The sequence below is a fragment of the Coregonus clupeaformis genome, chromosome 15 (assembly GCF_020615455.1).
Source record: "Coregonus clupeaformis isolate EN_2021a chromosome 15, ASM2061545v1, whole genome shotgun sequence".
Taxonomy (NCBI): domain Eukaryota; kingdom Metazoa; phylum Chordata; class Actinopteri; order Salmoniformes; family Salmonidae; genus Coregonus; species Coregonus clupeaformis.
Genome location: NC_059206.1, coordinates 50,419,427 through 50,446,093, shown reverse-complemented (window position 1 = coordinate 50,446,093; position 26,667 = coordinate 50,419,427). Strand labels below are relative to the sequence as shown.

The window sequence follows — 26,667 nt, the reverse complement described above, 5'->3', positions numbered from 1 at the left end:
TTGACCCCAACCCTGGAGAAAATCCTGCTCTAGCTAAGGATGGGAGAAGATGAAAATCATATTTTTGGGCAATCAGTGTCGCCTTCATGAATGTAACGCTTAATACCGATATGAAAAGTCATAATGACGTAACATTCCAACAAACACTGACTAAGTGACTTCCACTTACTGAATGGCCATGAGTAGAGATTGCATCAGTGTTACTGTTGTCGCTCCCTCCCAGTTCACCATAACGTTATTGTTATGGTACAGTACACTCTACTGATTGGAAGCAACAGAACACCACTTCCTACCATTGTCAAGGCAAAGAGCAGATGTTGAAACGTGCCATCGCTTTCTCTTGTTCCTTGTTCTTCTCCTTTCGCCCTCTCTCTCTCTTTCTCTCTACATCTCTCTCATTCAATTTCCTCTCTCTCTTCCCTCCCCCCTTGCTCTCGCTCATTCTCCTAGTTTTCTCAATTGTCTAGTGTTTTAGTGCCACGGTAGTGAAGAGATGGCAGGGCCTTATTTAGTCCATCTGGCACGTGGACAATAATGTGTCCTTGACTCTTACCATAATAGGACCATGCTTGAGCCACAGCAGCAGAAAACCAACAGCCTTCTGTTTCACTTTACGTGTCAAGTTCACACCACCAGACCAACGTTCTGCAAGATCAGCCAAGTAACTGAATCCTGTAGAGAGAAACTAACTCATCACAGATCTCAAATGTTTCCATGCATATTTTCTAGAGAATAGACTACTTCTCTATTATTTTAACAGGGAGCAAGAAACATCTTTGTGAAGTCATTGGAGAGTTCCACATACCACAGACTACAGTCCATAAACTGTGATTCTGCTTTTTCTCAGTCCTCTATTCACTTAGATCTCCTCACTGGGATTTTAAAATTGAGCAATATAATTACCTTTGAAAGATGATAATATTCTTCTATCACCCATTATTTATATATAAGACAAGACATATCCTGTGACCTCAGTGATCTGTGTGAACTATTCAGATTTTTCCTTTCTGCAGTTGTGTTCTGTTCTGGAAAATGACTCCCCTGTTTCTCAGTGTGGGGGTGTTGACTTAAAGAGGGGTGCATTGCGTGCCCTGAGCCCTGGGCTCAGGGTGTTGGGTCTGGGGGTCCAGGTCACCCCCTCTTGCCTACTCAAGAGACAGGAAATGGCTCAAATATGGGCCAGAGTGTGGCTCTCTTAAAACCCCAGGGAGTGATTTAAGGCTCTTGTCAGGCTCTGGAACTCTGGTTCAGCAAGCAAAAATGTGCAGTGAGAAATAGTGCTTTGCTTTTATTGAGTAATACGAACAAGCCAAACAATCTATTTGGAGAACAACACTTTGGACCTTGTTATTATCTCATTTAAAAATAGATTTTTTAAATTCATATACATTTTCTGATATAGTTTGTTTTGGGGAAGAGATCTCAAACTTAAGTATATTTTCTTGTAAATATTTGAAGGGAAGTTATTAATTAGGATTAGTTTAATTAGGGGACATTTTGTGTCACAAACTATCCGATGTCACATCCAAATATCCTTTTACGCTGAGAAACAATCCCGATGGAAATAAATAAAGCAAAATGTTAAATATTTGAAATTGAAGTTGTGGTAATAGGAGGAGGACAGGTTCATTGTATATGAGGACAGGCTCATTGTAATGGTTGTAATGGAATAAATGGAATGGAGTCAAACATGTGGTTTCCATATGTTTGATGTGTTTGAAACAGTTCCATTAATTCCATTCCAGCCATTACAATGAGCCTGTCCTCCTATAGCTCCTCCCACCAGCCTCCTCTAATCAATACCTGCTGCAAATATAGTAAACTGTCAACAATTTCAGTTTACAACAGTTGGCTTTTTGTGTGTATGAAGATAAAGCTAGGAGTCAGAAGATAAAGCTAGGAGTCAGAAGCTGTGTCTCAAATGTTACCCTATGCTCTATATAGTGCACTACTTTGAACAGAACCCTACGGGCCTTGGTCAAAATATAGGGAATAGGCTGCCATTTGGGACATAGACAGCTACTCTTTTATATAACAGATTCTCTCCAGAGAGCATTGCTTGGGTATTTTGTCATCTTGGATAGTGTGCAAATATGTTACTTACATGGTCAGAGAGACGAGCTGCATGCACTTGGCTGTGATTGTCTACAGGAGGCGTTTTGTTTACACTGGACATAGTTCAGTACCTTTTGGGGATAATTTCTCTGAGAGCTTCTGAGGCTTCTCTCAGTTAGAGGGCCTCCCCGTTGTACAACACACCTGAGCTCTGGTTCAGCTTTGACTCTGACTGCAAATGTGGGTGAAACAGTCTAGGAACTAAACTAAGGTGTGATGATAGGATCTTAGAAGTGGTTTCTAATAAGTTTTTCAATTAACAGAGAGGTACATCTAAATGTTTTAGCCTACTCTTTCTCACACAGCAAATTCCTCAGTGTTAAATTAACAGTGTGGACCCGTATATACACTGAAGTGTTGAATTAAGACACTGCTTAGTGTAAGCTTTTTTCGCATATTTCCCAGAGTGCGTTGCCTTTCGAGTGAATTGTAAAGTTACCACCCATGACTGAATTTGTTAGTGACAGAGACATACCTGTTGCATATTTTGAGGGCTTACACAAAAACATACTGGGTTATTTGGATGACCCAACTGCTGTGTTGCAAGCATTGGGTCACTTAGTTGGGTTGTTTTTTAAAAGGTTGGTTTGTTGATGCTGGGTTATTGAGATATGACCCAGCGGGTCAGATAAGAAGACTGGAGGCTTGGCTTAGTAGGGGTGTGGCTTCAAGGGAAGTAATTTTTGGCCACCGGTGAGAGTAAATGTCACTCTGGTAAACTGTTTTGTTGAATTGTTATCCCGTGTTATGGGTGAACACCAATACATTTGTAGCTTTAATAAAGCTTACAGAAGTGTAAGCTGACTCTGGTTTCTCGTCTTTATGCACAACCCTGCGTGGTGGAGATTTTCTGGGGTTGTGTCCCTTTCTCTACTCTCTCGCTTTTCTATCATTTTCTTTGGATGGACCAGGAGGCAGCAACAGTATCAGTGGCTTGACCGCGGCTGGTGCTGCCTTTCTGGCCCAGCGGAAAAGTCCGGGAACACCTGAAGGTCTGGGGAAGATGGAAGGGTAACAGTGGCTTGACCGCAACTGACTCTCCAGTCCACGGACCACCTGGAACCCCCCAGAATCCAGACCCAGCAACGGACCAGCTGCCTGAGGGGAGACGACGGACTGCAGACCTTGAGGTGAGTAGAGTGCTGCCTAGGCGAGCCTTAAGCCCGCTACCCTTCGCCTAAAGCCCTCCTCCCCTGCCTTTCTCTCTTTTCCATCTGCCCTCCTCAGGCCACCACCGACCAGACCAGGACCAGCAGACCGCCAACCACCCAGAGCAGACCAGACAGCATCACCACCAGAACCAGAGGCGAGGAGGAAGGACCAAAGACACTAACCTACGCCTGGAGCGAGCAGACCACAGAGGAGTCCCTCCATTGACCTACGGGTCACGGGCTTTCAGGTGTGTCTGCCCACTCTGAGGTTTGTCCTTCCTTCCTCTGCAGGATAGAAGCAGACCCAAAAACCACCACCACCTACCTGAACAAGATGACCGGGATGAACCCAGGAGAGATGTGCCGCTACAACGCGGTGAGGCTGGCGCTAATCCCCAATGAGGAGGCTGCAGAGGACGGAGCTGCTAATCGCCGGGGAGCAGCAACAACAACCGTCAGACCTGAAACCATGACCCGCCTGGAATTCAGCAGGGCAGTTCTCCAGAGAGGTATGGGCTTTGTGCCGTCTGACCTGAACTGCCTAGTGAAACCCCCAGTTTCAAGACCCCCCAGTTACTAGAACAGTTTTGGTCAGAATTCAGAAAGTGCAAAGATACAGCCCCATTGAACAAATTCCGAGCATACCCCCTCTCCGACACAGAATCCAAGGTAGTTACAGTACAGTTTCACAATGAATGCATTCAGGACTACGACATACAAGTTTGGTTAAGCAGGTTCGCCACCCTCAAGGCAGTGGCTAGGAGAGTCCTGGACGAAGACAAAGTCTGGACTGGGGCACGAAAATGGCTGGTACTGTTAAGACCAGATGCAACTGGAGTGGGCAGAGTCAACACCTCCCCAGCACCATCATGCTGGGAAACAGAGGCTCCATCCACTACTACGGCATGCCCAAACTGTGCAGGCACTGCGGCCAACTGGGCCATCTGGCCGCAGTGCCTGTACAGCCATAATCTGCAAGATCTGTAAAGACAACCACCCAACCTCAGACTGTACCTCCACACTCCCCTGCAACCTGTGCGGGAAAGGAGGCCATTTCATCAGAACCTTCCCCAATTCCTACGTCGGCAGAGCAAGGGCCAACTCACCAACCCAAATCCCAAACCCTCCATCCCCCCACCCCCTCCATCAGACAACAGCAACGAAGACCCAGACCTTTCCACAGGCAATGCCCAACCAACCACCCAAGATATCTCAGAAACGGACCCCATCCCTGCCGGCCCCTCCACCGTTGCACTCCTTGCCACCTCCACCCCTCCAAACCCCTGGTCAAAGAGGAGCTGGTTTCGAGAGAGGTCATACAACAGGAAGACCCCCTGACCACACAACTCCAGTTCTTAGATGACAACGACGACCCAAACTGGGCAAAATTTACCAAACAGAAAATACCAGACAAACAACAGACCAACAAGAGACCAGACCAGAAGACTACCCCAGAACCCAAATGCCGATGCCAGCAAACTCGAGCCACCAAACCCCCTATCCCCTCTGAGAAACCGTCTCCCCACCCACCCCCAGTTCGTTACTTCCTCTGTTCGCTCCTTCCTATCCCTTACTGTCCCTGATTCCCCACTCCCACCACCAACGGCCCCTGACCCTCCTACCATACCCCCTACTGCCCCTGACTCTTCCCCCCTGCTCCTTAGCGACCCAGATCCACACCCCTTAGCGCTCCCGGCCCATGATCCTGCACAGCAGCAAACCAGCCTGCCTTAGTCCAGACCCCTGTGACCCTCCGAACCGCCTTCACCCCTCCCCTATTCCATCACCAGGCAGTCAGTGGGGAGGCATGCCAAGACCAGGGAAAGCCAAGAACCACCTAACACAAACGACCCTCTAGAGGCCCTCATTCAAATCTGCAATGACATGGCCAACACCAGACCTGGACCTCCCCCGAATAACCCATCATCATGACCCTGACAACACACTCCGAACAGAAGAGTTTTCCCCAGACGGCTGTTCATGGTTGCCTCCCCACTAGGGAATCCGTCAATAGACGGCACAAGGTACTGTACTTACAGAGAGTTGCCCCCAAGGAGGCACTAGCACTGAACACACCTACCAACTGTTTGTGAGTGCCCCGTGGCCAGGTGGGTCTGGGCCCTGTTTGCTCCCTCTGTCTTCCAGCCTCCAGTGTCCTAACTTGCCGCCGCATCGCTCCTGCCCCAACACCAGCCCAGGCCTATGGACATACCCTCCACCACCCCCACCCCCTCTCCATCCCTTCCCCCCTTCCTCCCTCTACACTTATCCCTCTCACAGAACCAGGAACCATTCATCACCACACCAGAAGAGGCGTGGAGGAAGGACTAAAGCTCTAGACCTATGCCCGGAGCGAGCAGGCCACAGGAGAGTACCACCACTGACCTCTGGGTCTTGTGCTTCCAGGTGTGTCTGTTTGCTCCTCAGGTTGTCCTTCCTCCACTCTACAGACTCAGACCCCGACCCAGCACCTGCAGCAGCCCCAGTTCCCAGTTCCTGTTTTTTGTCCCTAGCACCAGACTCAGCAACAACCCTTGGCCTCCAGTCCCAGTCCCAGCATGACTTCCAGTCCCGGCCCCAACACTAGCACCAACCCTGGACACAGCACCGAACAACCACAACTGCCAATTCCTTTCAGCAACTGCCAGCCCAGAACCCACCCATTCCCCTCCCCCATCACAAAGACACATTGTGGACTGACTGACTGAATGGACTGACGGATTTTTCCGAATCTTTTTTTATTAATTGATTGCTTTTGTTTGATTGGATGACCATTTGTCTTTGCCTAATTTGAATTGATTACTTATTGTTTGAATTGTTTATTTGGATTTGTTTTGAATTAATGGTGGATTGAAGTTTAACTTGTAGAACATTTTAAACTATGATACATTTTGGAATAGCCAAATAAAATGGCAATTTACATAAGTGTATGTGTTCCTTAAAAGCCTATGCAAATTCCAATGTGATACTAACCACTTTGTTGCAATATGTAAATATATTATATAAAATGTGCAAAATATTCAAGGGAAATGTAACATTGCAGTGTACAAACTTAACAGGATTGACATTTACTCTCACAGGTGGCCAAAGGTAACTACATAAAAGCCATGCCCCTAATAAGCCACGCCTCCTGAAAATAATCTATGGATTACGTTTTTTTTTAAACAGCTGCTTGGTCAACCCAGCATGAAAGTGAATAAAACCCCAATTGATGTTTACATTTACCCATTTTGGGGTAATCCGAACAACCAACATTTCAGGTTATTCACACAACCTGTGACATTGCGTTGGCTTGCAAAGTGATGTGTAATTCCTAATGAAATCCATCCTAGGGATATCCAACATATATTTTTAATCACCTGCATTCAGAATGACTGCCCGGGTTGGAAAGACTGAATTATTAGACTACCTAAAGCATCTAAACTGGAACAACCATTTCAGTAACGGGTGCAATAAGTACAAGTAACATATTGGATTAGTTTAGAAAACGTATGTCATTTATATTTGAGAATCATAAGATTAATTAATCAATCAATGCAAAAACATAGATATTGAAACAAACAATTCTTAAAATCAACCAGCAATAGAGCCTGCTGGGAAATATAATAATGGTGGGTGTGGTTTTGGTTCAACTCTGGTTAATAACGCTAAAACTGGTGTTATTTTACACCAATAAGTGTTAATTCAACACTTACAGAGTTAATTGTTATGTTTAGAGTGTAGGCCCTCAAAATAAGGCCTTATGAAATGCGTATTCTATTGTGTTGAATAATTACATTTTAATGATGATATAATAGTTCAGGATCTCACTTGGTGAAGTCCATAGGACTGAAAATGGATGAACGCAATAACCATATCTCTGTCACTAACAAATACAGTCATAGGTGGTAACTCTACAATTTACTCAAAAGGCACTCTGGGAAATACGGCTTAACACCAAGCAGTGTGTTAATTCAACACTGTTCCAACGTCTATATGGGTCCACACGGTGTTCCAACACTCAGTGTTGATTTAACGCTGGAGAATTTGCTGTACACAAAAAGAAAAAGAAACATTTATTCTCATTATCATCATTACCCTAAAACACAGTTTTTCGTTCCCAGAAATTCTTTCTAAATCTGAACGCTGAGAATTGAGAGTGTATTTTTATACTGGGCCGAAGCTTCTCCACCGTTTTCTCACAGGAGTGCTGAAGCTATCCCATTTCACTGTGAGCAGAGGGCGAAAGGGCAGCTTTTCTGCTCACAATGGGAATCGAGGACCATGTTGCTACTTGTTGATTCCCTGATGTTCCCAAACTGATGTGACTAAGACTAGCACATCTCTATTTGCAGGGGAGATAAATGGGACTTATAGGGGGAGCAATTTCCATGGTTGTTTTTTGTAATGAAAATCAAATACATTTCTTTTTTAGATTGGTATGTCAAAAGTTTAATTTCACATGTTCGTTTTTCGGGTTAGTAGAACAGAGACAGGTGAAAAGATAAATGCTATGACTACAACTACTAACAGCTTCTACAATAACAGTGCTACCAGCATCAGTACTGCAAGTCATTGAAAAGGTTATCTTATTATTTGCTTTTAGTCTGCCATCTTGTGGTATGAATTGTGTATTACACACAGAGGACTCACAGCGGGCAGACTGAATGTGTGTTTCATCCTGTTATTTCCCAAAGAGGAAAAATATGAAAGTTCGGGTTCCTCAACAGGGAGCAATAAAGATCAATGCTGTTCCAGATTTGCAGGCCACACACACACACACACACAGAAGGTTAATGAGTTTAAGCCAATTTACACCCTCTCTCTCTATCTTTCTCTCTGACCCCCCCCCCCCCCTATATAATTATGAGTGCTGAGAGGTCTTTCAGGCACAATTATGCACCATAGTGGTATTTTTTTATTTTAGATCCGGCAGAGTTCAACCAATGACGTCATCGGTTGAGTGAGCCTGCTGTCTGGGGGAAAAAAAAGAAGGAAAAAGAAAAAGAAAAGGGTGGTTGTCCCACTGGCTATCCTAAGTTGAATGCACCAATTTGTAAATCGCTCTGGATAAGAGCGTCTGCTAAATGACTTAAATGTAAATGATCAAAACATTTATGGAGTCATGTTTTGTAGCAATTATTGTGGCCTTTGTGTTTTACCGATTGCAAGATCACGCTCGCTAGCAGAGAGTAGCTATAGTTGTCCTTCTTCAATAGAGCCATTGGACTTGTCTCAACGATGTTCCTATCTGCCACGACATTACAGGATATCTAGGTTGACACATTTACCCTGGCTTTGTAAAGACTACAGCCTGACGGATGAGCTGGACGACAAAAATGCTTTTGACGTTTTTTTACATAGTGACATACAGCCCTATTAGTTTGAGCCAGAATACACTTAAGAGGAGTTGAAATAGCAACAACAAGAATTGCGAGACCAGCAAGCAACGATGGGGAGCCACGGTCAGACTCAGACACTAAAGGACTGTTATCATCAAGGCTATCTGGTTTGAACTCTTCTCTCTGCTGTTCAGATGGTAAACAGCCACATGGACAAAGACACTGATCTTGGTCTCTGAGTAGAGTGGTTTGTCACAGAAGAGGTGGTTTGGGAAGAAGATCAGAGTTTTTCCCCCCATGATTTAAAACTTGTAAGTGAACCCATCTAAAAGCGTTAGTTAATCTAATCTACATGTTTGGGTCATATTCATTTTACGTTAAGTTGTCTATGTAGGCCAGAGGTGAAAGTATCCACAATAAGAGCTGTCACGCATGGAGAAAGAGCAAGGGTGTATTCATTATGGAAACCTTTTACCATTTAAGAACCAAACGGAAGTAAAATTCAGGTAGGTCCCTCCCCACTTCGTTCCGTTTGCTTCCGTTTAAAGAAACGTTTTGCAACAGAATCGGCTGAATGAATCTTGTTCACTGTAGAGGGATTATGACATGTCTTCTTCTCTCATCAGACGGAGGTGCTTCTCAATTAGACTGCAAGAATGGAACTAAAATAAGACAAAGACATGAGTGAATATTATAATGCATCAGTAATACATGATTTGCAGAATGTTGAGAGCTAAACTCTCAAGACAATGGAGTTTGCATCACAACATGAAAAACAAGGACCTACTGCCTGTATAATCAACATAATGCATTACAACCTTGAATAGTCTATGGCAGGGTTCTTCAATTCCGGTCCTGGAGGGCCGAAACACTTCTGTTTTTTTATTTCTACCTGGTAGTTAATTGCACTCACCTGGTGTCCCGGGTCTGAATTAGCCCCTGATTAGAAGGAGAGGATGAAAAACAGAGGTGTTTCGGCCCTCAAGGACCGGAATTGAAGAACCCTGGTCTATGGACTCAAGTATGAGTGAGTGAGTGAGTGAGAGAGAGAGAGAGAGAGAAAGAGAGAGAGCACATCCTCATCTGACGTCATCACGTGTAGCCATTCATCACGTGTCGCCATATTGGGTCAGGAAGTGGAAAGTATCGAAGTGGAAATCTGTTGCAGGTTTGCTGTTGTATTTATTCGAATATTCATTCAATATATACCCAATTTTACGATCAACCGGGTTTATTTATGTATCGGAAACACTAAAACATTCAGGAGGTACCAAATCAATTGTATTTACCTGTTGTTGGGACGTGCATCCAGAGTATGACTTCCCTAACACAGCGAAGTTCGGGCCTGGTGCAGAGGAGGACCGAGGCCTCTCGCAATGCAGCCGCCGACAAGGAGAGAGGGTCCGATGATGAGGACTACGAGCCACGTCAAGAGGAAGAGGATGAGAAGGGAGACTCCAAAGAAACTCGACTGACGTTGATGGAAGAAGTGTTGCTGTTGGGATTGAAAGATCGAGAGGTATGATTTTAGTTATCGTCGCTATAACGTTATCTAGCTACAGTAACTGTTGTTTACGTTCCAACCAGCCTACGTTATGTGCTAACATAGCTAGCTAAGCTAATGCGCTTTTCCTACATTAGCTAGCTAGCGTTACCATTATGTTATGTCATAGGCCTATTCAACATTGCAAACTAATAGTGCTTTCAAGACAACTGGGAACTTGGGGGCGGGAACTTGTGATCTTCAGGTCGGAAAATCGGAGCTCTAGAAAAATGTCCGAGTTTCCGAGTTGGATGATCGTTCAAAATATTTTCTAGTCGAAGCTCGTTTTTCTCGAGTTTCCAGTTGTCTTGTACTCTCTGAAGTTGGAGATTTCCGAGTTCCCAGTTGTTTGAACGCTGTATAAAGGTTATCAAACGTGTCAACTTTGTGCGTGTCACTTCAGTCATCAGCAGGATGTTTGCTTTATTTACCCAGGACAAATCATGTGAAGCATTCACCAACTGCTTGCTATTTTTTCCCGACAGGGCTACACTTCCTTCTGGAATGACTGCATTTCTTCTGGTCTTCGAGGTTGTATGCTCATCGAACTGGCTTTGAGAGGGAGACTGCAGCTAGAGGCTTGTGGCATGAGGAGGAAAAGCCTACTGGCCAGAAAGGTCAGCACAACACGAATAAAACACACTGATGAACTTAGTTGTGTCAAAGATTTGTATAACTAACCCAAGATAGACCACAGCCTGTCGTCTTCTTCTATGGTATTATGGCGATTCGCAAACAAGCATTAGAGGTGCATGCCACCACCTACTGGATAGGTTGAAAACGGAGAAACCTTAGCGCATAAATAATAAGCAGGGAAAAAACATTCTCCTAATACCCCCCCACACAAAAAAAAAGTACTCCTTCAGTCAGATTCAAATGTGTACTCAGATCCCTACACAGGCTCGGGAGCCTGAGAAGGAGGAACATCTTCATTCAGTGTTCCCTGCATCATTTCGGTCCTGGAGATCCAGTATTTCAGGATCCCTCTGATGAACAACATTCACTACAGGCTGTGGGGCATCCACTACCATTTCATCTCCACTCGCTCCTTCATCTATTTGTACTGCCTCCACAAACGAGACCTGCTGGAGAGCCCTGAACCTAGCTACTGCAACCTCCTTCACACTTAGAGGGCACTCCAGGAACTCAGGAATGTGGTTCCCACCATAATTGCAGCACCATGCTTCCTCACTCTTCACCAATGACATATGTATTCCTTCTGCAAACTTTTTACAATTGTAACACTGCAGTGGTTTTTGTACATAATGTCTCACCGCATATCTCACATACCCAAGTTTTACATGAGTCGGGAGAAACACTTCATCAAACGACAGTAAAGCCGATAGGCTTTCCTCCTTCTTTCCGTCTATCGTTCAGGTCAAGCGATGTGCGTCTACCACTCCTGGCATGTTCTCCCTAAACTGTGAAGCCTCTGTGTCCAACGAGACACCAGAGATGACACGTTTAATCGGTGCCCTACTCAGAAAATCATAGCTTTCCACATCATAGGTCGATAGCTTGCAAAGCCACAGAGCTTTTGCTCTTTTGACACACACGAAATCAACATCATACCGCGCCTGGTCACTCTGAACAATTCCACTTTTCCCAATACGTCCTTCACCATCTTCCAGACAGCAAATGGGTCACCCAAAAAACATCCTTACTCGTGAATTGCACTCCAACAATAAACTGCTGCTCATTTCAAACTTTAGCCCTTTTTACACCACTTTTCACCGTCGGCCACTCATTCTCACCAATTTTACTCAACCCTACAGAATCACACAATGCTTCCGCCATTGCTCCCCACCACAGCCTGTCGTTTCCAATGGGAGCAAATTAATCATAATGGGCAGAACAAACAAAGAGGTGGGCAGAGCAAAGCACGAGCTAGCAAGATCCTATTGGCACGTTCTAGCATGTATTTGCATATTTCTGTTTGGCAAAACTCAATTCGCCCTTCCACTCCTTCTAAACAACACAATTTTTTAAAACTTTGGCAAAGGGTATAGATTCTAGTTTTTCGAACAGAGAACTGTATTGAGATCAGATGTTTCATCGACGAGAACATTTCCAGAATGTCGGCCAAAATCCATCTTCTGCCACTGGGCTTCCTCTCATCACCATATTTGGTGGTGAGTAGAAATGCCAACCAGATGCTTCAGATTTATACATCCGGTGAAACATCTGGCTCATTGTTCTATCTGTGGTTGTGTCTTTTTCTTCTTCTTTGAGTCTAATTGGTAGACTACAACCTAAAAGGTGTATTGCCGCCACCTACTGTACGGGGTAGTAATTTATTTATTTTTTAATCCATTGCGGGAAAAGGTGGGGGGGGGGGGAAACCCATCATAGAAATACAAAATACACATCATCAAACAAAACCCATCCCATGCCTTCAGTCACAGTACAATCCAAAACACATAATCCCTACACAGGCTCAGGGGCTTGTGAGTGCGGAACAGTTGTCGATAGGATTCCTTCCAAGGCCTCGGCTCTGAAATCACTGTACCAAAAACATTCAGCCGCACTCATAATGATGCAAATTTTCTCTGATTTTTTTTCTCCACTTGTGCTGTACAGTTTATGACCATTGCAATAAATTATACAAAGTCCACCTTTTTAACATGTAATACACTATATATACAAAAGTATGTGGACACCCCTTCAAATGATTGGATTCGGCTATTTCAACCACACCCGTTGCTGACAGGTGTATAAAATCAAGCTCACAGCCATGCAATCTCCATAGAAAATCATTGGCAGTAGAATGGCCTTACTGAAGAGCTCAGTGAATTTCAACGTGGCACCGTCATAGGATGCCACCTTTCCAACATGTCAGTTCGTCAAATTTCTGCCCTGCTAGAGCTGCCCTGGTCAACTGTAAATGCTGTTATTGTCAAGTGGAAATCTCTAGGAGCAACAACGGCTGAGCCGCGAAGTGGTAGGCCACACAAGCTCACAGAACGGGACCACCGAGTGCTGAAGCACGTAGCATGTAAAAATCGCTTGTCCTCAGTTGCAACACTCACTACCGAGTTCCAAACTGCCTCTGGAAGCAACGTCAGCACAAGAACTGTTCGTCAGTCCCTTCAAGAAATAGGTTTCCATGGCCGAGCAGCCACACACAAGCCTAAGATCACCATGTGCAATGCCAAACGTCGGCTGGAGTGGTGTAAAGCTGGAAAGTTGGACTCTGGAACATTGGAAACGCGTTCTCTAGGGTAAGAACGCTACCTGACCAAATGCATCGTGACAACTGTAAAGTGTGGTGGAGGAGGAATAATGGTCTGGGGCTGTTTTTCATGGTTCAGGCTAGGCCCCTTAGTTCCGGTGAAGGGAAATCTTTACGCTACAGCATACATTGACATTCTAGACGATTCTGTGCTTCCAACTTTGTCACAACAGTTTGGGGAAGGCCCTTTCTTGTTTCAGCATGACAATGCCCCCGTGCACAAAGCGAGGTCCATACAGAAATGGTTTGTCGAGATTGGTGTGGAAGAACTTGACTGGCCTGCACAGAGCCCTGACCTCAACCCCTTCAAACACCTTTGTGGTGATTTGGAACGCCGACTGCGAGCCAGGGCCTAATCGCCCAACATCAGTGCCCGACCTCACTAATGCTCTTGTGGCTGAATGAAAGCAAGTCCCCGCATCAATGTTCCAACATCTAGTGGAAAGCCTTCCCAGGAAAGTGGAGGCTGTTATAGCAGCAAAGGGGGGACCAACACCCATATTAATGCCCATGATTTTGGAATGAGATGTTTGCCGAACAGGTGTCCACATACATTTGGTCAGTTGATTCCTCGCTTGGTGAGAAACCTTCATTGGTGGTGGTGGCTCTACTACCATTGTTTCTTCACCGCCACTCGCTCCTTCCACTCTTCTCACCGCCTCCAGATAGGAGACTCACTGGACAGCCCTTATTCTTGCCATCTCTATTTCCTTCACCCTAACAGGGCACTCCAGGAATTCAGGCGCATGTTCGCCACCACATTTCACCTCTGGCATACAATACTCTTCCCATCTGCATACACTTGCCACATGACCAAATATTTTGCATTTATCACACTTGATTGGCGTTGGCACGAAAGCTCTTACAGAATATCTCCTATAGCCTAACTTTATATGTGAAGGGAGAGACTGTTCATCAAAGAACAATAGTATGGAAGGAGTAAACTTCTTCACTCCATCCACTATACTGGTCAGTTGACATCTGCATTCACTTCCAGCACCACCCCAGAGATAACCTCTTTGATGGGAGCCTTTCTTTGAAGAGCCACACACGGCACATTACATTCTGATATCTTTTTGAGGCACAAAGCACGCTTCTTCTGCTCCACGTACACACACAACCACCAAATAAGACCATAAAAAAACAATCAATATATTCAATCAATATACTTATTACGTTTTCACAATTATTCCCATACAGTGATGTAATAGTAATTCATCCTACAGGGAAAAAAAGTATTACCCACCCACTTTTAACCTCACCCAATTTTTGTGGTGGCAGGACAACAACCTCTCCATCAATGTGAGCAAGACAAAGGAGATGATCGTGGACTACAGGAAAATGAGGGCCGAACAGGCCCCCATTAACATCGACGGGGCTGTAGTGGAGCGGGTTGAGAGTTTAAAGTTTATTGGTGTCCACATTACCAACAAACTATCATGGTCCAAACACACCAAGACAGTCGTGAAGAGGTCACGACAACGCCTTTTCCCCCTCAGGAGACTGAAAAGATTTGGCACGGGTCCCCAGATCCTCAAAGTTATACAGCTGCACCATCGAGAGCATCCTGACCGGTTGCATCACCGCCTGGTATGGCAACTGCTCGGCATCCGACTGTAAGGCGCTACAGAGGGTAGTGCGTAGGGCCCAGTACATCACTGGGGCCAAGCTTCCTGCCATCCAGGACCTATATACTAGGCGTGTCAGAGGAAGGCCCAAAAAATTGTCAAAGACTCCAGTCACCCAAGTCATAGACTGTTCTCTTTGCTACCACACGGCAAGCGGTACCGGAGCGCCAAGTATAGGTCCAAAAGGCTCCTTAACAGCTTCTACCCCCAAGCTATAAGACTGCTGAAGAATTAATAAAATGGCCACCCGGACTATTTACATTGACTCGCTGTTTATTATCTATGCATAGTCACTTTACCCCTACCTACATGTACAAATTACCTCGACTAACCTGTACCCCCGCACATTGACTCGGTACCGGTACCCCCTGTATATAGCCTCGTTATTGTTATGTAATTTTATTGTGTAACTTTTTATTTAATTTTTTACTCTGGTTTATTTATTAATATTTTCTTAACTCTATTTCTTGAACTGCATTGTTGGTTAAGGGCTTGTAAGTATGCATTTCACGGAAAGGTCTACACCTGTTGTATTCGGCGCATGTGACAAATAAAGCTTGATTTGAATTTCCCATCTACCCTCTCCCCCCACAACCCCACCCACCATCTCTTGCCTTGGCTGGGAAAAGAGCAGACAAATCACAATAAACAAGTCATAAACATATATAATAATAAGACAAACAAAGCAAAAACATAAAATAAAAGCAAATGGAAAAAATAAGGTACAATTATTCAAACAATGGTATTAAATAGGTTGTTGAAGTACACTTATTGGTCTACATTTAGTCCAGTGGCGGTCAGTGCCATTTTAAGATGAGGGAGGATGTTTTTTTTTTCATGAGCATGGCCTTATTTCTATTACAGCATATTGGATGACTCTCATTCATATTCCATTCGACCAGTTCAATGTAACAGCAATAGGTTTAGGCTACTACATGATATTCTAATTTTCCCTATACCCATCATGAGGTTGCTACAACCTAGCCTATGAATTACAGTTTACAACGTAGGTGCACACAGGTCGAGAGACAAATTTGAGGTGACAGACATTGACACATGGACAGACAGTGACACATTCGATACCGCCTTGCACACTCTTTCCTGCATCTAGCTGATCTAGGGTGTAATTATTAGTCAAACAGTTGCAAACAAGTGTTTCTATTGGACAAATTCAGGTATGTTTATCCCTGTTTGTTTGCTTCCGTTTTAAGAAACATTTTCCAACAGAATCGGCGGAATCAATACACCCCTGATCACGTGTAAACACAGTTCACTTTCATACCAGCCATGTTGTATTCCTTCTATGCGCTCTCCTCCTCTCACCTTGACCCTTCGCTTGTGGACTTCAATGCACACATCAGCTGTATGTGACCAGGCGAAAAAAAACAATCCAAGCCAAACCACTACACACAGCCTACATCGTTGTCACCATATTAGCTACAGTAACGTTATAGTCAGCATAGCTAATAGAACTAACGCGTTAGTAAACCTGCTACAATCATGCAGTAACGGTAGTGTACAGTCAGTAAGCAGTTACACCGGCAGGCCCTGGTGGCAATAATTACTAATAATAATTAGTAATACCAAAAGCTTACCTTGACTTGGAAGAGTTCCAGTGTTGTGTTGGAAAGTCATAGCCAGCTAGCTAACATAGCATCCCTCTGTTTGAGCAGGGTGTTTCAGTAGGCTAAACTAGCTAGCTGTGAAAAAAAAGATGACAATCTCTCTCTCTATTTCTCTCTTGCTTCTCCTTCATTTTGGAAGAAATTAATTAGTTCAAAACTGTTCAACTATTGTCTTTCTCGCTCTATGAGTCAACTACTCACCACATGTTATATGCTGCAGTGCTAGCTAGCTGTAGCTTATGCTTTCAGTACTAGATGAATTCTCTGATCCTTTGATTGGGTGGAAAACAAGGTTTTGTATTGAAGTCAATGTACCCAGAGGAGGACGGAAGCTAGCTGTCCTCCGGCTACACCATGGCGCTACCCTACAGAGTGCTGTTGAGACTACTGTAGACCTTTGCAAAATAGTGTGTTTTCAGCAATTGTTTGGTGACGTGAATATATTTAGTATAGTTTCATCTAAAAAGGCTAACTTTTTTTAAAATGTTTTACAATTTAAATTTTTATGAAATTCACTGAGGATGGTCCTCCCCTTCCTCCTCTGAGAAGCCTCCACTGATTTAGTTGTACATTTCAATTAATTTATTCATTTTTATTTATCATTATGCTTTCCTAAATAGTTCCATCTGACATCCTCGTCTTGTTTAGTCACATGCAGAGTTATTTAATTGTCTGCGACAGTGCCTCGCAGACTGACCTCTGTGACCCCCGGCCACTCAACATACCAATCCACTCCGACACCAGCACACCAGACCGTGCAGGTCAAGGGTTTGCTAGTTAAGCGGCTACAGTTCCTTGGCCCTTGACTTATTCCACATTTGGTTGTGTTACAGCCTGAATTCAAAATTGATTAAATAGATTTGTTTTCTCACCCATCTACACACAATACCCCATAATGCCAATGGGAAAACATGTTTTTATAAATGTTTGCACATTTATTGAAAATGAAATAAAGAAATATCTCATTTACATAAGAATTCACACCCCCTGAGCAATGATCAACAACTTTACAGATCTTGAAGAATTATTTTAACAATAATGGACAAATATTATACAATCCAGGTGTGCAAAGCTCTTAGAGACTTACCCCAAAAGATTTAAAGCTGTAATCGCCGCCAAAGGTGCTTAATTTTTTATTAATTTTAAAAGGACATCTACAAACAAAATTCCACTTTGACATTATGCTGTATTGTGTGTAGATCAGTGACACAATTAAAATATACAGTGAGGGAAAAAAGTATTTGATCCTCTGCTGATTTTGTACGTTTGCCCACTGACAAAGACATGATCAGTCTATCATTTTAATGGTAGGTTTATTTGAACAGTGAGAGACAGAATAACAACAACAAAATCCAGAAAGACGCATGTAAAAAAAATGTTATAAATTGATTTGCATTTTAATGAGGGAAATAAATATTTGACCCCTTCTCAATCAGAAAGATTTCTGTCTCCTAGGTGTCTTTTATACAGGTAACGAGCTGAGATTAGGAGCACACTCTTAAAGGGAGTGCTCCTAATCTCAGTTTTTTACCTGTATAAAAGACACCTGTCCACAGAAGCAAACAATCAATCAGATTCCAAACTCTCCACCATGGCCAAGACCAAAGAGCTCTCCAAGGATGTCAGGGACAACATTGTAGACCTACACAAGGCTGGAATGGGCTACAAGACCATCGCCAAGCAGCTTGGTGAGAAGGTGACAACAGTTGGTGCGATTATTCGCAAATGGAAGAAACACAAAAGAACTGTCAATCTCCCTCGGCCTGGGGCTCCATGCAAGATCTCACCTCGTGGAGTTGCAATGATTATGAGAATGGTGAGGAATCAGCCCAGAACTACACGGGAGGATCTTGTCAATGATCTCAAGGCAGCTGGGACCTTAGTCACCAAGAAAACAATTGGTAACACACTACGCCGTGAAGGACTGAAATCCTGCAGCGCCCGCAAGGTCCCCCTGCTCAAGAAAGCACGTATACAGGGCCGTCTGAAGTTTGCCAATGAACATCTGAATGATTCAGAGGAGAACTGGGTGAAAGTGTTGTGGTCAGATGAGACCAAAATGGAGCTCTTTGGCATCAACTCAACTCGCCGTGTTTGGAGGAGGAGGAATGCTGCCTATGACCCCAAGAACACCATCCCCACCGTCAAACATGGAGGTGGAAACATTATGCTTTGGGGGTGTTTTTCTGCTAAGGGGACAGGACAACTTCATCGCATCAAAGGGATGATGGACGGGGCCATGTACCGTCAAATCTTGGGTGAGAACCTCCTTCCCTCAGCCAGGGCTTTGAAAATGGGCCGTGGATGGGTATTCCAGCATGACAATGACCCAAAACACACGGCCAAGGCAACAAAGGAGTGGCTCAAGAAGAAGGACATTAAGGTCCTGGAGTGGCCTAGCCAGTCTCCAGACCTTAATCCCATAGAAAATATGTGGAGGGAGCTGAAGGTTCGAGTTGCCAAACATCAGCCTCGAAACCTTAATGACTTGGAGAAAATCTGCAAAGAGGAGTGGGACAAAATCCCTCCTGAGATGTGTGCAAACCTGGTGGCCAACTACAGTGGGGGAAAAAAGTATTTAGTCAGCCACCAATTGTGCAAGTTCTCCCACTTAAAAAGATGAGAGGCCTGTAATTTTCATCATAGGTACACGTCAACTATGACAGACAAAATGAGAAAAATAATCCAGAAAATCACATTGTAGGATTTTTATTGAATTTATTTGCAAATTATGGTGGAAAATAAGTATTTGGTCAATAACAAAAGTTTCTCAATACTTTGTTATATACCCTTTGTTGGCAATGACACAGGTCAAACGTTTTCTGTAAGTCTTCACAAGGTTTTCACACACTGTTGCTGGTATTTTGGCCCATTCCTCCATGCAGATCTCCTCTAGAGCAGTGATGTTTTGGGGCTGTCGCTGGGCAACACGGACTTTCAACTCCCTCCAAAGATTTTCTATGGGGTTGAGATCTGGAGACTGGCTAGGCCACTCCAGGACCTTGAAATGCTTCTTACGAAGCCACTCCTTCGTTGCCCGGGCGGTGTGTTTGGGATCATTGTCATGCTGAAAGACCCAGCCATGTTTCATCTTCAATGCCCTTGCTGATGGAAGGAGGTTTTCACTCAAAATCTCACGATACATGGCCCCATTCATTCTTTCCTTTACACGGATCAGTCGTCCTGGTCCGTTTGCAGAAAAACAGCCCCAAAGCATGATGTTTCCACCCCCCATGCTTCACAGTAGGTATGGTGTTCTTTGGATGCAACTCAGCATTCTTTGTCCTCCAAACACGACGAGTTGAGTTTTTACCAAAAAGTTCTATTTTGGTTTCATCTGACCATATGACATTCTCCCAATCCTCTTCTGGATCATCCAAATGCACTCTAGCAAACTTCAGACGGGCCTGGACATGTACTGGCTTAAGCAGGGGGGACACGTCTGGCACTGCAGGATTTGAGTCCCTGGCGGCGTAGTGTGTTACTGATGGTAGGCTTTGTTACTTTGGTCCCAGCTCTCTGCAGGTCATTCACTAGGTCCCCCCGTGTGGTTCTAGGATTTTTGCTCACCATTCTTGTGATCATTTTGACCCCACGGGGTGAGATCTTGCGTGGAGCCCCAGATCGAGGGAGATTATCAGTGGTCTTGTATGTCTTCCATTTCCTAATAATTGCTCCCACAGTTGATTTCTTCAAACCAAGCTGCTTACCTATTGCAGATTCAGTCTTCCCAGCCTGGTGCAGGTCTACAATTTTGTTTCTGGTGTCCTTTGACAGCTCTTTGGTCTTGGCCATAGTGGAGTTTGGAGTGTGACTGTTTGAGGTTGTGGACAGGTGTCTTTTTTATACTGATAACAAGTTCAAACAGGTGCCATTAATACAGGTAATGAGTGGAGGACTGAGGAGCCTCTTAAAGAAGAAGTTACAGGTCAGTGAGAGCCAGAAATCTTGCTTGTTTGTAGGTGACCAAATACTTATTTTCCACCATAATTAGCAAATAAATTCATAAAAAATCCTACAATGTGATTTTCTGGGGAAAAAAATCTCAATTTGTCTGTCATAGTTGACGTGTACCTATGATGAAAATTACAGGCCTCTCTCATCTTTTTAAGTGGGAGAACATGCACAATTGGTGGCTGACTAAATACTTTTTCCCCCCACTGTACAAGAAACGTCTGACCTCTGTGATTGCCAACAAGGGTTTTGCCACCAAGTACTAAGTCATGTTTTGCAGAGAGGTCAAATACTTATTTCCTTCATTAAAATGCAAATCAATTTATAACATTTTTTACATGCGTTTTTCTGGATTTTTTGTTGTTGTTCTGTCTCTCAATGTTCAAATAAACCTACCATTAAAATTATAGACTGATCATTTCTTTGTCAGTGGGCAAACGTACAAAATCAGCAGGGGATTAAATACCTTTTTCCCTCACTGTGTGTGTGTGCGTATATATATACAGTGGGGAGAACAAATATTTGATACACTGCCGATTTTACAGGTTTTCCTACTTACAAAGCATGTAGAGGTCTGTAACTTTTATCATAGGTACACTTCAACTGTGAGAGACGGAATCTAAAACAAAAATCTAGAAAATCACATTGTATGATTTTTAAGTAATTAATTTGCATTTTATTGCATGACATAAGTATTTGATACATCAGAAAAGCAGAACTTAATATTTGGTACAGGAACGTTTGTTTGCAATTACAGAGATCATATGTTTCCTATAGGTCTTGACAAGGTTTGCACACACTGCAGCAGGGATTTTGGCACACTCCTCCATACAGACCTTCTCCAGATCCTTCAGGTTTTGGGGCTGTCGCTGGGCAATACGGACTTTCAGCACCCTCCAAAGATTTTCTATTGTGTTCAGGTCTGCAGACTGGCTAGGCCACTCCAGGACCTTGAGATGCTTCTTACGGAGCCACTCCTTAGTTTCCCTGGCTGTGTGTTTCGGGTCGTTGTCATGCTGGAAGACCCAGCCACGACCCATCTTCAATGCTCTTACTGAGGGAAGGAGGTTGTTGGCCAAGATCTCGCGATACATGGCCCCATCCATCCTCCCCTCAATACGGTGCAGTCGTCCTGTCCCCTTTGCAGAAAAGCATCCCCAAAGAATTGTTTCCACCTCCATGCTTCACGGTTGGGATAGTGTTCTTGGGGATGTACTCATCCTTCTTCTTCCTCTAAACACGGCGAGTGGAGTTTAGACCAAAAATATCTATTTTTGTCTCATCAGACCACACGACCTTTTCCCATTCCTCCTCTGTATCATCCAGATGGTCATTGGCAAACTTCAGACAGGCCTGGACATGCGCTGGCTTGAGCAGGGGGACCTTGCGTGCGCTGCAGGATTTTAATCCATGACGGCGTAGTATGTTACTAATGGTTTTCTTTGAGACTGTGGTCCCAGCTCTCTTCAGGTCATTGACCAGATCCTGCCGTGTAGTTTTGGGCTGATCCCTCACCTTCCTCATGATCATTGATGCCCCACGAGGTGAGATCTTACATGGAGCCCCAGACCGAGGGTGATTGACCGTCATCTTGAACTTCTTCCATTTTCTAATAATTGCGCCAACAGTTGTTGCCTTCTCACCAAGCTGCTTGCCTATTGTCCTGTAGCCCATCCCAGCCTTGTGCAGGTCTACAATTTTATCCCTGATGTCCTTACACAGCTCTCTGGTCTTGGCCATTGTGGAGAGGTTGGAGTCTGTTTGATTGAGTGTGTGGACAGGTGTCTTTTATACAGGTAACGAGTTCAAACAGTTGCAGTTAATACAGGTAATGAGTGGAGAACAGGAGGGCTTCTTAAAGAAAAACTAACAGGTCTGTGAGAGCCGGAATTCTTACTGGTTGGTAGGTGATCAAATACTTATGTCATGCAATAAAATGCAAATTAATTACTTAAAAATCATACAATGTGATTTTCTGGATTTTTGTTTTAGATTCCGTCTCTCACAGTTGAAGTGTACCTATGATAAAAATTACAGACCTCTACATGTTTTGTAAGTAGGAAAACCTGCAATATCGGCAGTGTATCAAATACTTGTTCTCCCCACTGTGTGTGTCTGTGTGTGTGTGTATATATATATATATATATTTATTTTTTTATTTTTTTATTTTTTTACTTCAGGCTGTAACACAAGGCACTGTAGCTTCTTGTTGCTCTAACTGATGCCACATTACCCAATGCATCCATGCATTTTATTGATGTTGATCAGATGTCCCAGGAAACTCTATTGGTCCAAATCCCTCACTCTGACTAAAAATGAGTCAGAACTAGGCTTTGTTTTATTTCCTTTCTTTTTCGCAACTGTTAACCCACTCTTATCTTCTTCCAACGCGCCGTCACCACAGCTGTCGGTTTCACACAGAACATCCTCTTCCACCATCTCTCTCTCTCAAGTCTCAACAGCCTACAAACCCACTTGCGTCTTCACCTGGCAACGAGGTTAACCACTCTGACCTCTAGTAGGAGACATTAAGAACACCTGCTCTTTCCATGACATAGCTTTCACCTGGTCAGTCTATGATCCTTTATTGATGTCATTTGTTAAATCCACTTCAATCAGTGTAGATGAAGGGGAGGAGACGGGTTAAAGAAGGATTTTTAAGCCTTGAGACCATTGTGTATGTGTGCCATTCAGAGGGTGAATGGGCAAGACAAAAGTTTTAAGTGCCTTTGAACGGGGTATGGTAGTAGGTACCAGGCACACCGGTTTGTGTCAAGAGCTGCAATGCGGCTGGGTTTTTCATGCTTAACATTTTCCCATGTATCAAGAATGGTCCACCACCCAAAGGACATCCAGCCAACTTGACATAACTGTGGGAAGCATTGGAATCAACATGGGCCAGCATCCCTGTGGAGGCTTTCATCGTCCAACACTCTAGCCGCTAGGCTACCTGCCGTGTGTGTGTGGTATTGCAATGTGTGGTAGACCAGCAGTGTCTGCCAACGCTAGCAGTTTATGCTTATGTGTGTCTATCCCAATGTTACAGTAAGGTTGTTATGTGTGAGAAATCTACCTTTTTAAAACTGGTATCTATTTTGTCAGGTTATCTGTAAGTCAGCCGCCCCTACAGGAGACATGTTGCTGGACGAGGCTCTGAAGCATATCAAAGACACCCAGCCCCCAGAGACAGTCCAGAGCTGGATAGAGCTGCTGAGTGGTGAGAAGCCATATTGAATACGCCCACCCTCCATTACTCCCCCTATCTTAAAGTACTTTATTTTTTGGTGCTATATCTGTCTGTCTTCCGTTCTTAGTGTTTAGTTCTTTATTATCATCATGATGATTTGATATTACCACACTGCCCCCTACCCTCCTCTCCCCTTCCCAGTCCTGTTTGAAATGAAACGTGTTTATCTTGATGTTTTTTTTTAAACAATAGCTAGCCTATTTGGTTTCCAAGTGAAATTGTACAGAAATTACCCGTAATTTGTTTTGGTGTCCAGGTGAGACGTGGAACCCATTGAAGCTGCACTACCAGCTGAGGAATGTCCGTGAACGTCTGGCCAAGAACCTTGTCGAGAAAGGCGTTCTGACCACAGAGAAACAGAACTTCCTCCTCTTTGACATGACCACACACCCGCTGACCAACGACACCATCAAACAGCGGCTGGTCAAGAAGGTCCAGGAGTCTGTCCTGGACAAGTGGGTGAACGACCCGGGGCGCTTCGACAAGCGCGTGCTGGCCCTGATCTTCCTGGCCCACTCGTCGGACGTGCTGGAGAATGCCTTCGCTCCGCTGCTGGACGAACAGTATGACCTGGCCATGAAGAGGGTACGTCTGCTGCTGGACCTGGAGCCAGAGGCGGAGAGCACCAAGGCCAGCGCCAACGAGCTGCTGTGGGCCGTGGTGGCTGCCTTCACCAAATGAAGCCCTACCGGAAACAAACGAGAGACGGAACTTTAAAAAACACTATAGACCTCTGGGGCTCAGAGCTCTCAGATCTCCCATGTTCTGATATGACGACAACGATGATGATGATGACGATGATGAAGATCACGAAGCACGGCTCTCCCTCTATATTGAGACAGTGCTGTGACCCCTGACCTCTCGGAGTCACTGTCCTGTTCTCTTCTGGCCAGTTGGTTGACATCCAGTACCCTGTGGGTTCGTCCCAAATGGCACCCTGTTCCCTCTATAGTGCACTTTTTGACCAGGGCCCATATGGCTCTGATCAAAAATAGGCACTACATGGGGAATGGGGTGCCATTTGGGTTGTGGCCTTTCTGTTCACTGTGAGACCTAGTGTAACTTTAAGCACTTGCGTCAGTAGCTGGCACCCACCAAGGTCTGTGTCCTTCCTTTTAGGAGGGACTTTAAAACCGCCAGGTTTTGCTTGACCCATGGCCCAGACCTACCATGATGACCTGATATGATCATACAGAATATCATTCTTTGTCTTTCCTTTTGCGTTAGTCACTTTGAGGTTTTTAGACATGACCTATAGATCTCATGTCTGTTGTTTGTTAATAAATGTTAACCATCTCCAAACCATTTTGCACATTCAACACGGGATATAGAAGTGTTTACTATTTGTAAAAACAGAAAAAATACTGAAGTTGAATTCCAAGCACCCTTTATTTTGTTCAGGGTACCAACCAGTGCATGCTTTATTCCTGTTCAGTTTTACTTTATGTCCCCCTCTCCATTTACTAAAGAATCGTAGCTTGTGCTTACCATCAGTTTCAGATGGGTGACTGTTCTCTGCAACTCTATCATCCTATTCCAGATATTGCACGTCTCCTCTTTGCAGGCAAACTGGTTTCGGGTATACATGTGTGCAAAGTCATATTTTGAAGAGGTACGGTTTCCAAGAAAGAAATTCTCTCAAATTGGCCAAATATCTATATCATTTAGTTAGTGTATTGAAAAAGGATATTGTGGCATATGACTGGGTAGAAGAAACATCTCCTAAAACGGGCTAATTATATTTTATACATCTCCCTCTCTGGCAGTATAATCTTACCGCTTTTGATTTTATGCCATAATATGTATATTTTATTTTCTATTGAGCCAATTTCTATTGCTTTAATATAATTCACATAATTACATTCATATTTAATTGGTCGTCATCAATGGTTTGGGCCTTTTCTCTTCTCTTCTATGCCCGCTAGTTAGTTGTACTGTTCATCACTAAGAGTTGGCCCTAACTACTGATACAGGGTCAGATACTATTTGATCTGCCGAAAGGTTAGGACAGGGGGAAGGATTATCTGATCCTAGATCTGTGGTTAGGGGTAACTTCTACCTTGAGCGTTTGGTTCATCTGGAGGGTGTACAGACTAAGTATGGTGGAGGGATTGGATGGGGAAGATTATATAGTATGGATGTCCTGAGAGGAACTGATTATAATATCGAATTTGATCAATGAATGTACAGTGTAATGAAAATGAAAGGGATCTTCTGTATACATCTGTATGCTTTTTTTTACCACACAATAAAGGATGGATCTTTTAAGTGCCTGAATATAGCACTGTGTAGCTCTCCTGTCTTTATCTGCCCTCTTTGTATCATAATTCCTAGAATTAATTACCAGTATTCAAAACAGCCGCCTCCAGATTGATTGTACTACAACAAAGTGTAAAAAGGAATCACCATCTGACTGAGACATATAGCCTGTTGTCTGACTTTTTTATTTTAACATGAAAAACAATAACAATGGATAACTAACTTCACAAGATGCAGTTTTTGAACACAACTTTAAATGGCAGGTAGTAATTCATAAAATAAAAATTACTCAAGGCCTCTGGCCTAACATAACACATTAAAGCACTTTGAAGGCCACTTTGTGTCCATGATCTCCATGTAGTTGAGCATGATAGGACACTTGTCCCCAACAACAGATGGTCCTCATTTGTTTCATCACACTTTGTAGGATAGGTTTTTTGGCTCTGGATCCCCTTTTCCAGTCTGATCGTCCATATGACTGACCACAGGTCTGGCAAATGCAGTGGTGGAAAGTACTTAAGTAAAAAATACGTGAAAGTACTACATAAGTAGTTTTTTCGGGTATATGTACTTTACTAATATTTTTGACTAC

General features: G+C 43.8%; 1 protein-coding gene across 1 annotated transcript; it reads left to right on the top strand.

The window, feature by feature from the left end:
* Nucleotides 1-9,658: 9,658 nt before the first annotated feature.
* On the top strand, nt 9,659-26,097 carry LOC121582838 (Golgi phosphoprotein 3). Its single transcript, XM_041898972.1, has 5 exons — nt 9,659-9,755; nt 9,900-10,106; nt 10,616-10,747; nt 23,672-23,786; nt 24,073-26,097. The coding sequence occupies exons 2-5, from the start codon at nt 9,903-9,905 to the stop codon at nt 24,495-24,497; spliced, it is 876 nt and encodes a 291-aa protein (XP_041754906.1). The 5' UTR covers nt 9,659-9,755; nt 9,900-9,902; the 3' UTR covers nt 24,498-26,097.
* Nucleotides 26,098-26,667: the final 570 nt, after the last annotated feature.

Bases quoted from the DNA above. Each gene is read 5' to 3' on its own strand.
- LOC121582838 (XM_041898972.1), top strand. From the start codon at position 9,903: ATGACTTCCCTAACACAGCGAAGTTCGGGCCTGGTGCAGAGGAGGACC. The intron at 10,748-23,671 runs GTCAGCACAACA...CTATTTTGTCAG, and splicing joins AAAGCCTACTGGCCAGAAAG to GTTATCTGTAAGTCAGCCGC. The intron at 23,787-24,072 runs GTGAGAAGCCAT...TTTGGTGTCCAG, and splicing joins CTGGATAGAGCTGCTGAGTG to GTGAGACGTGGAACCCATTG.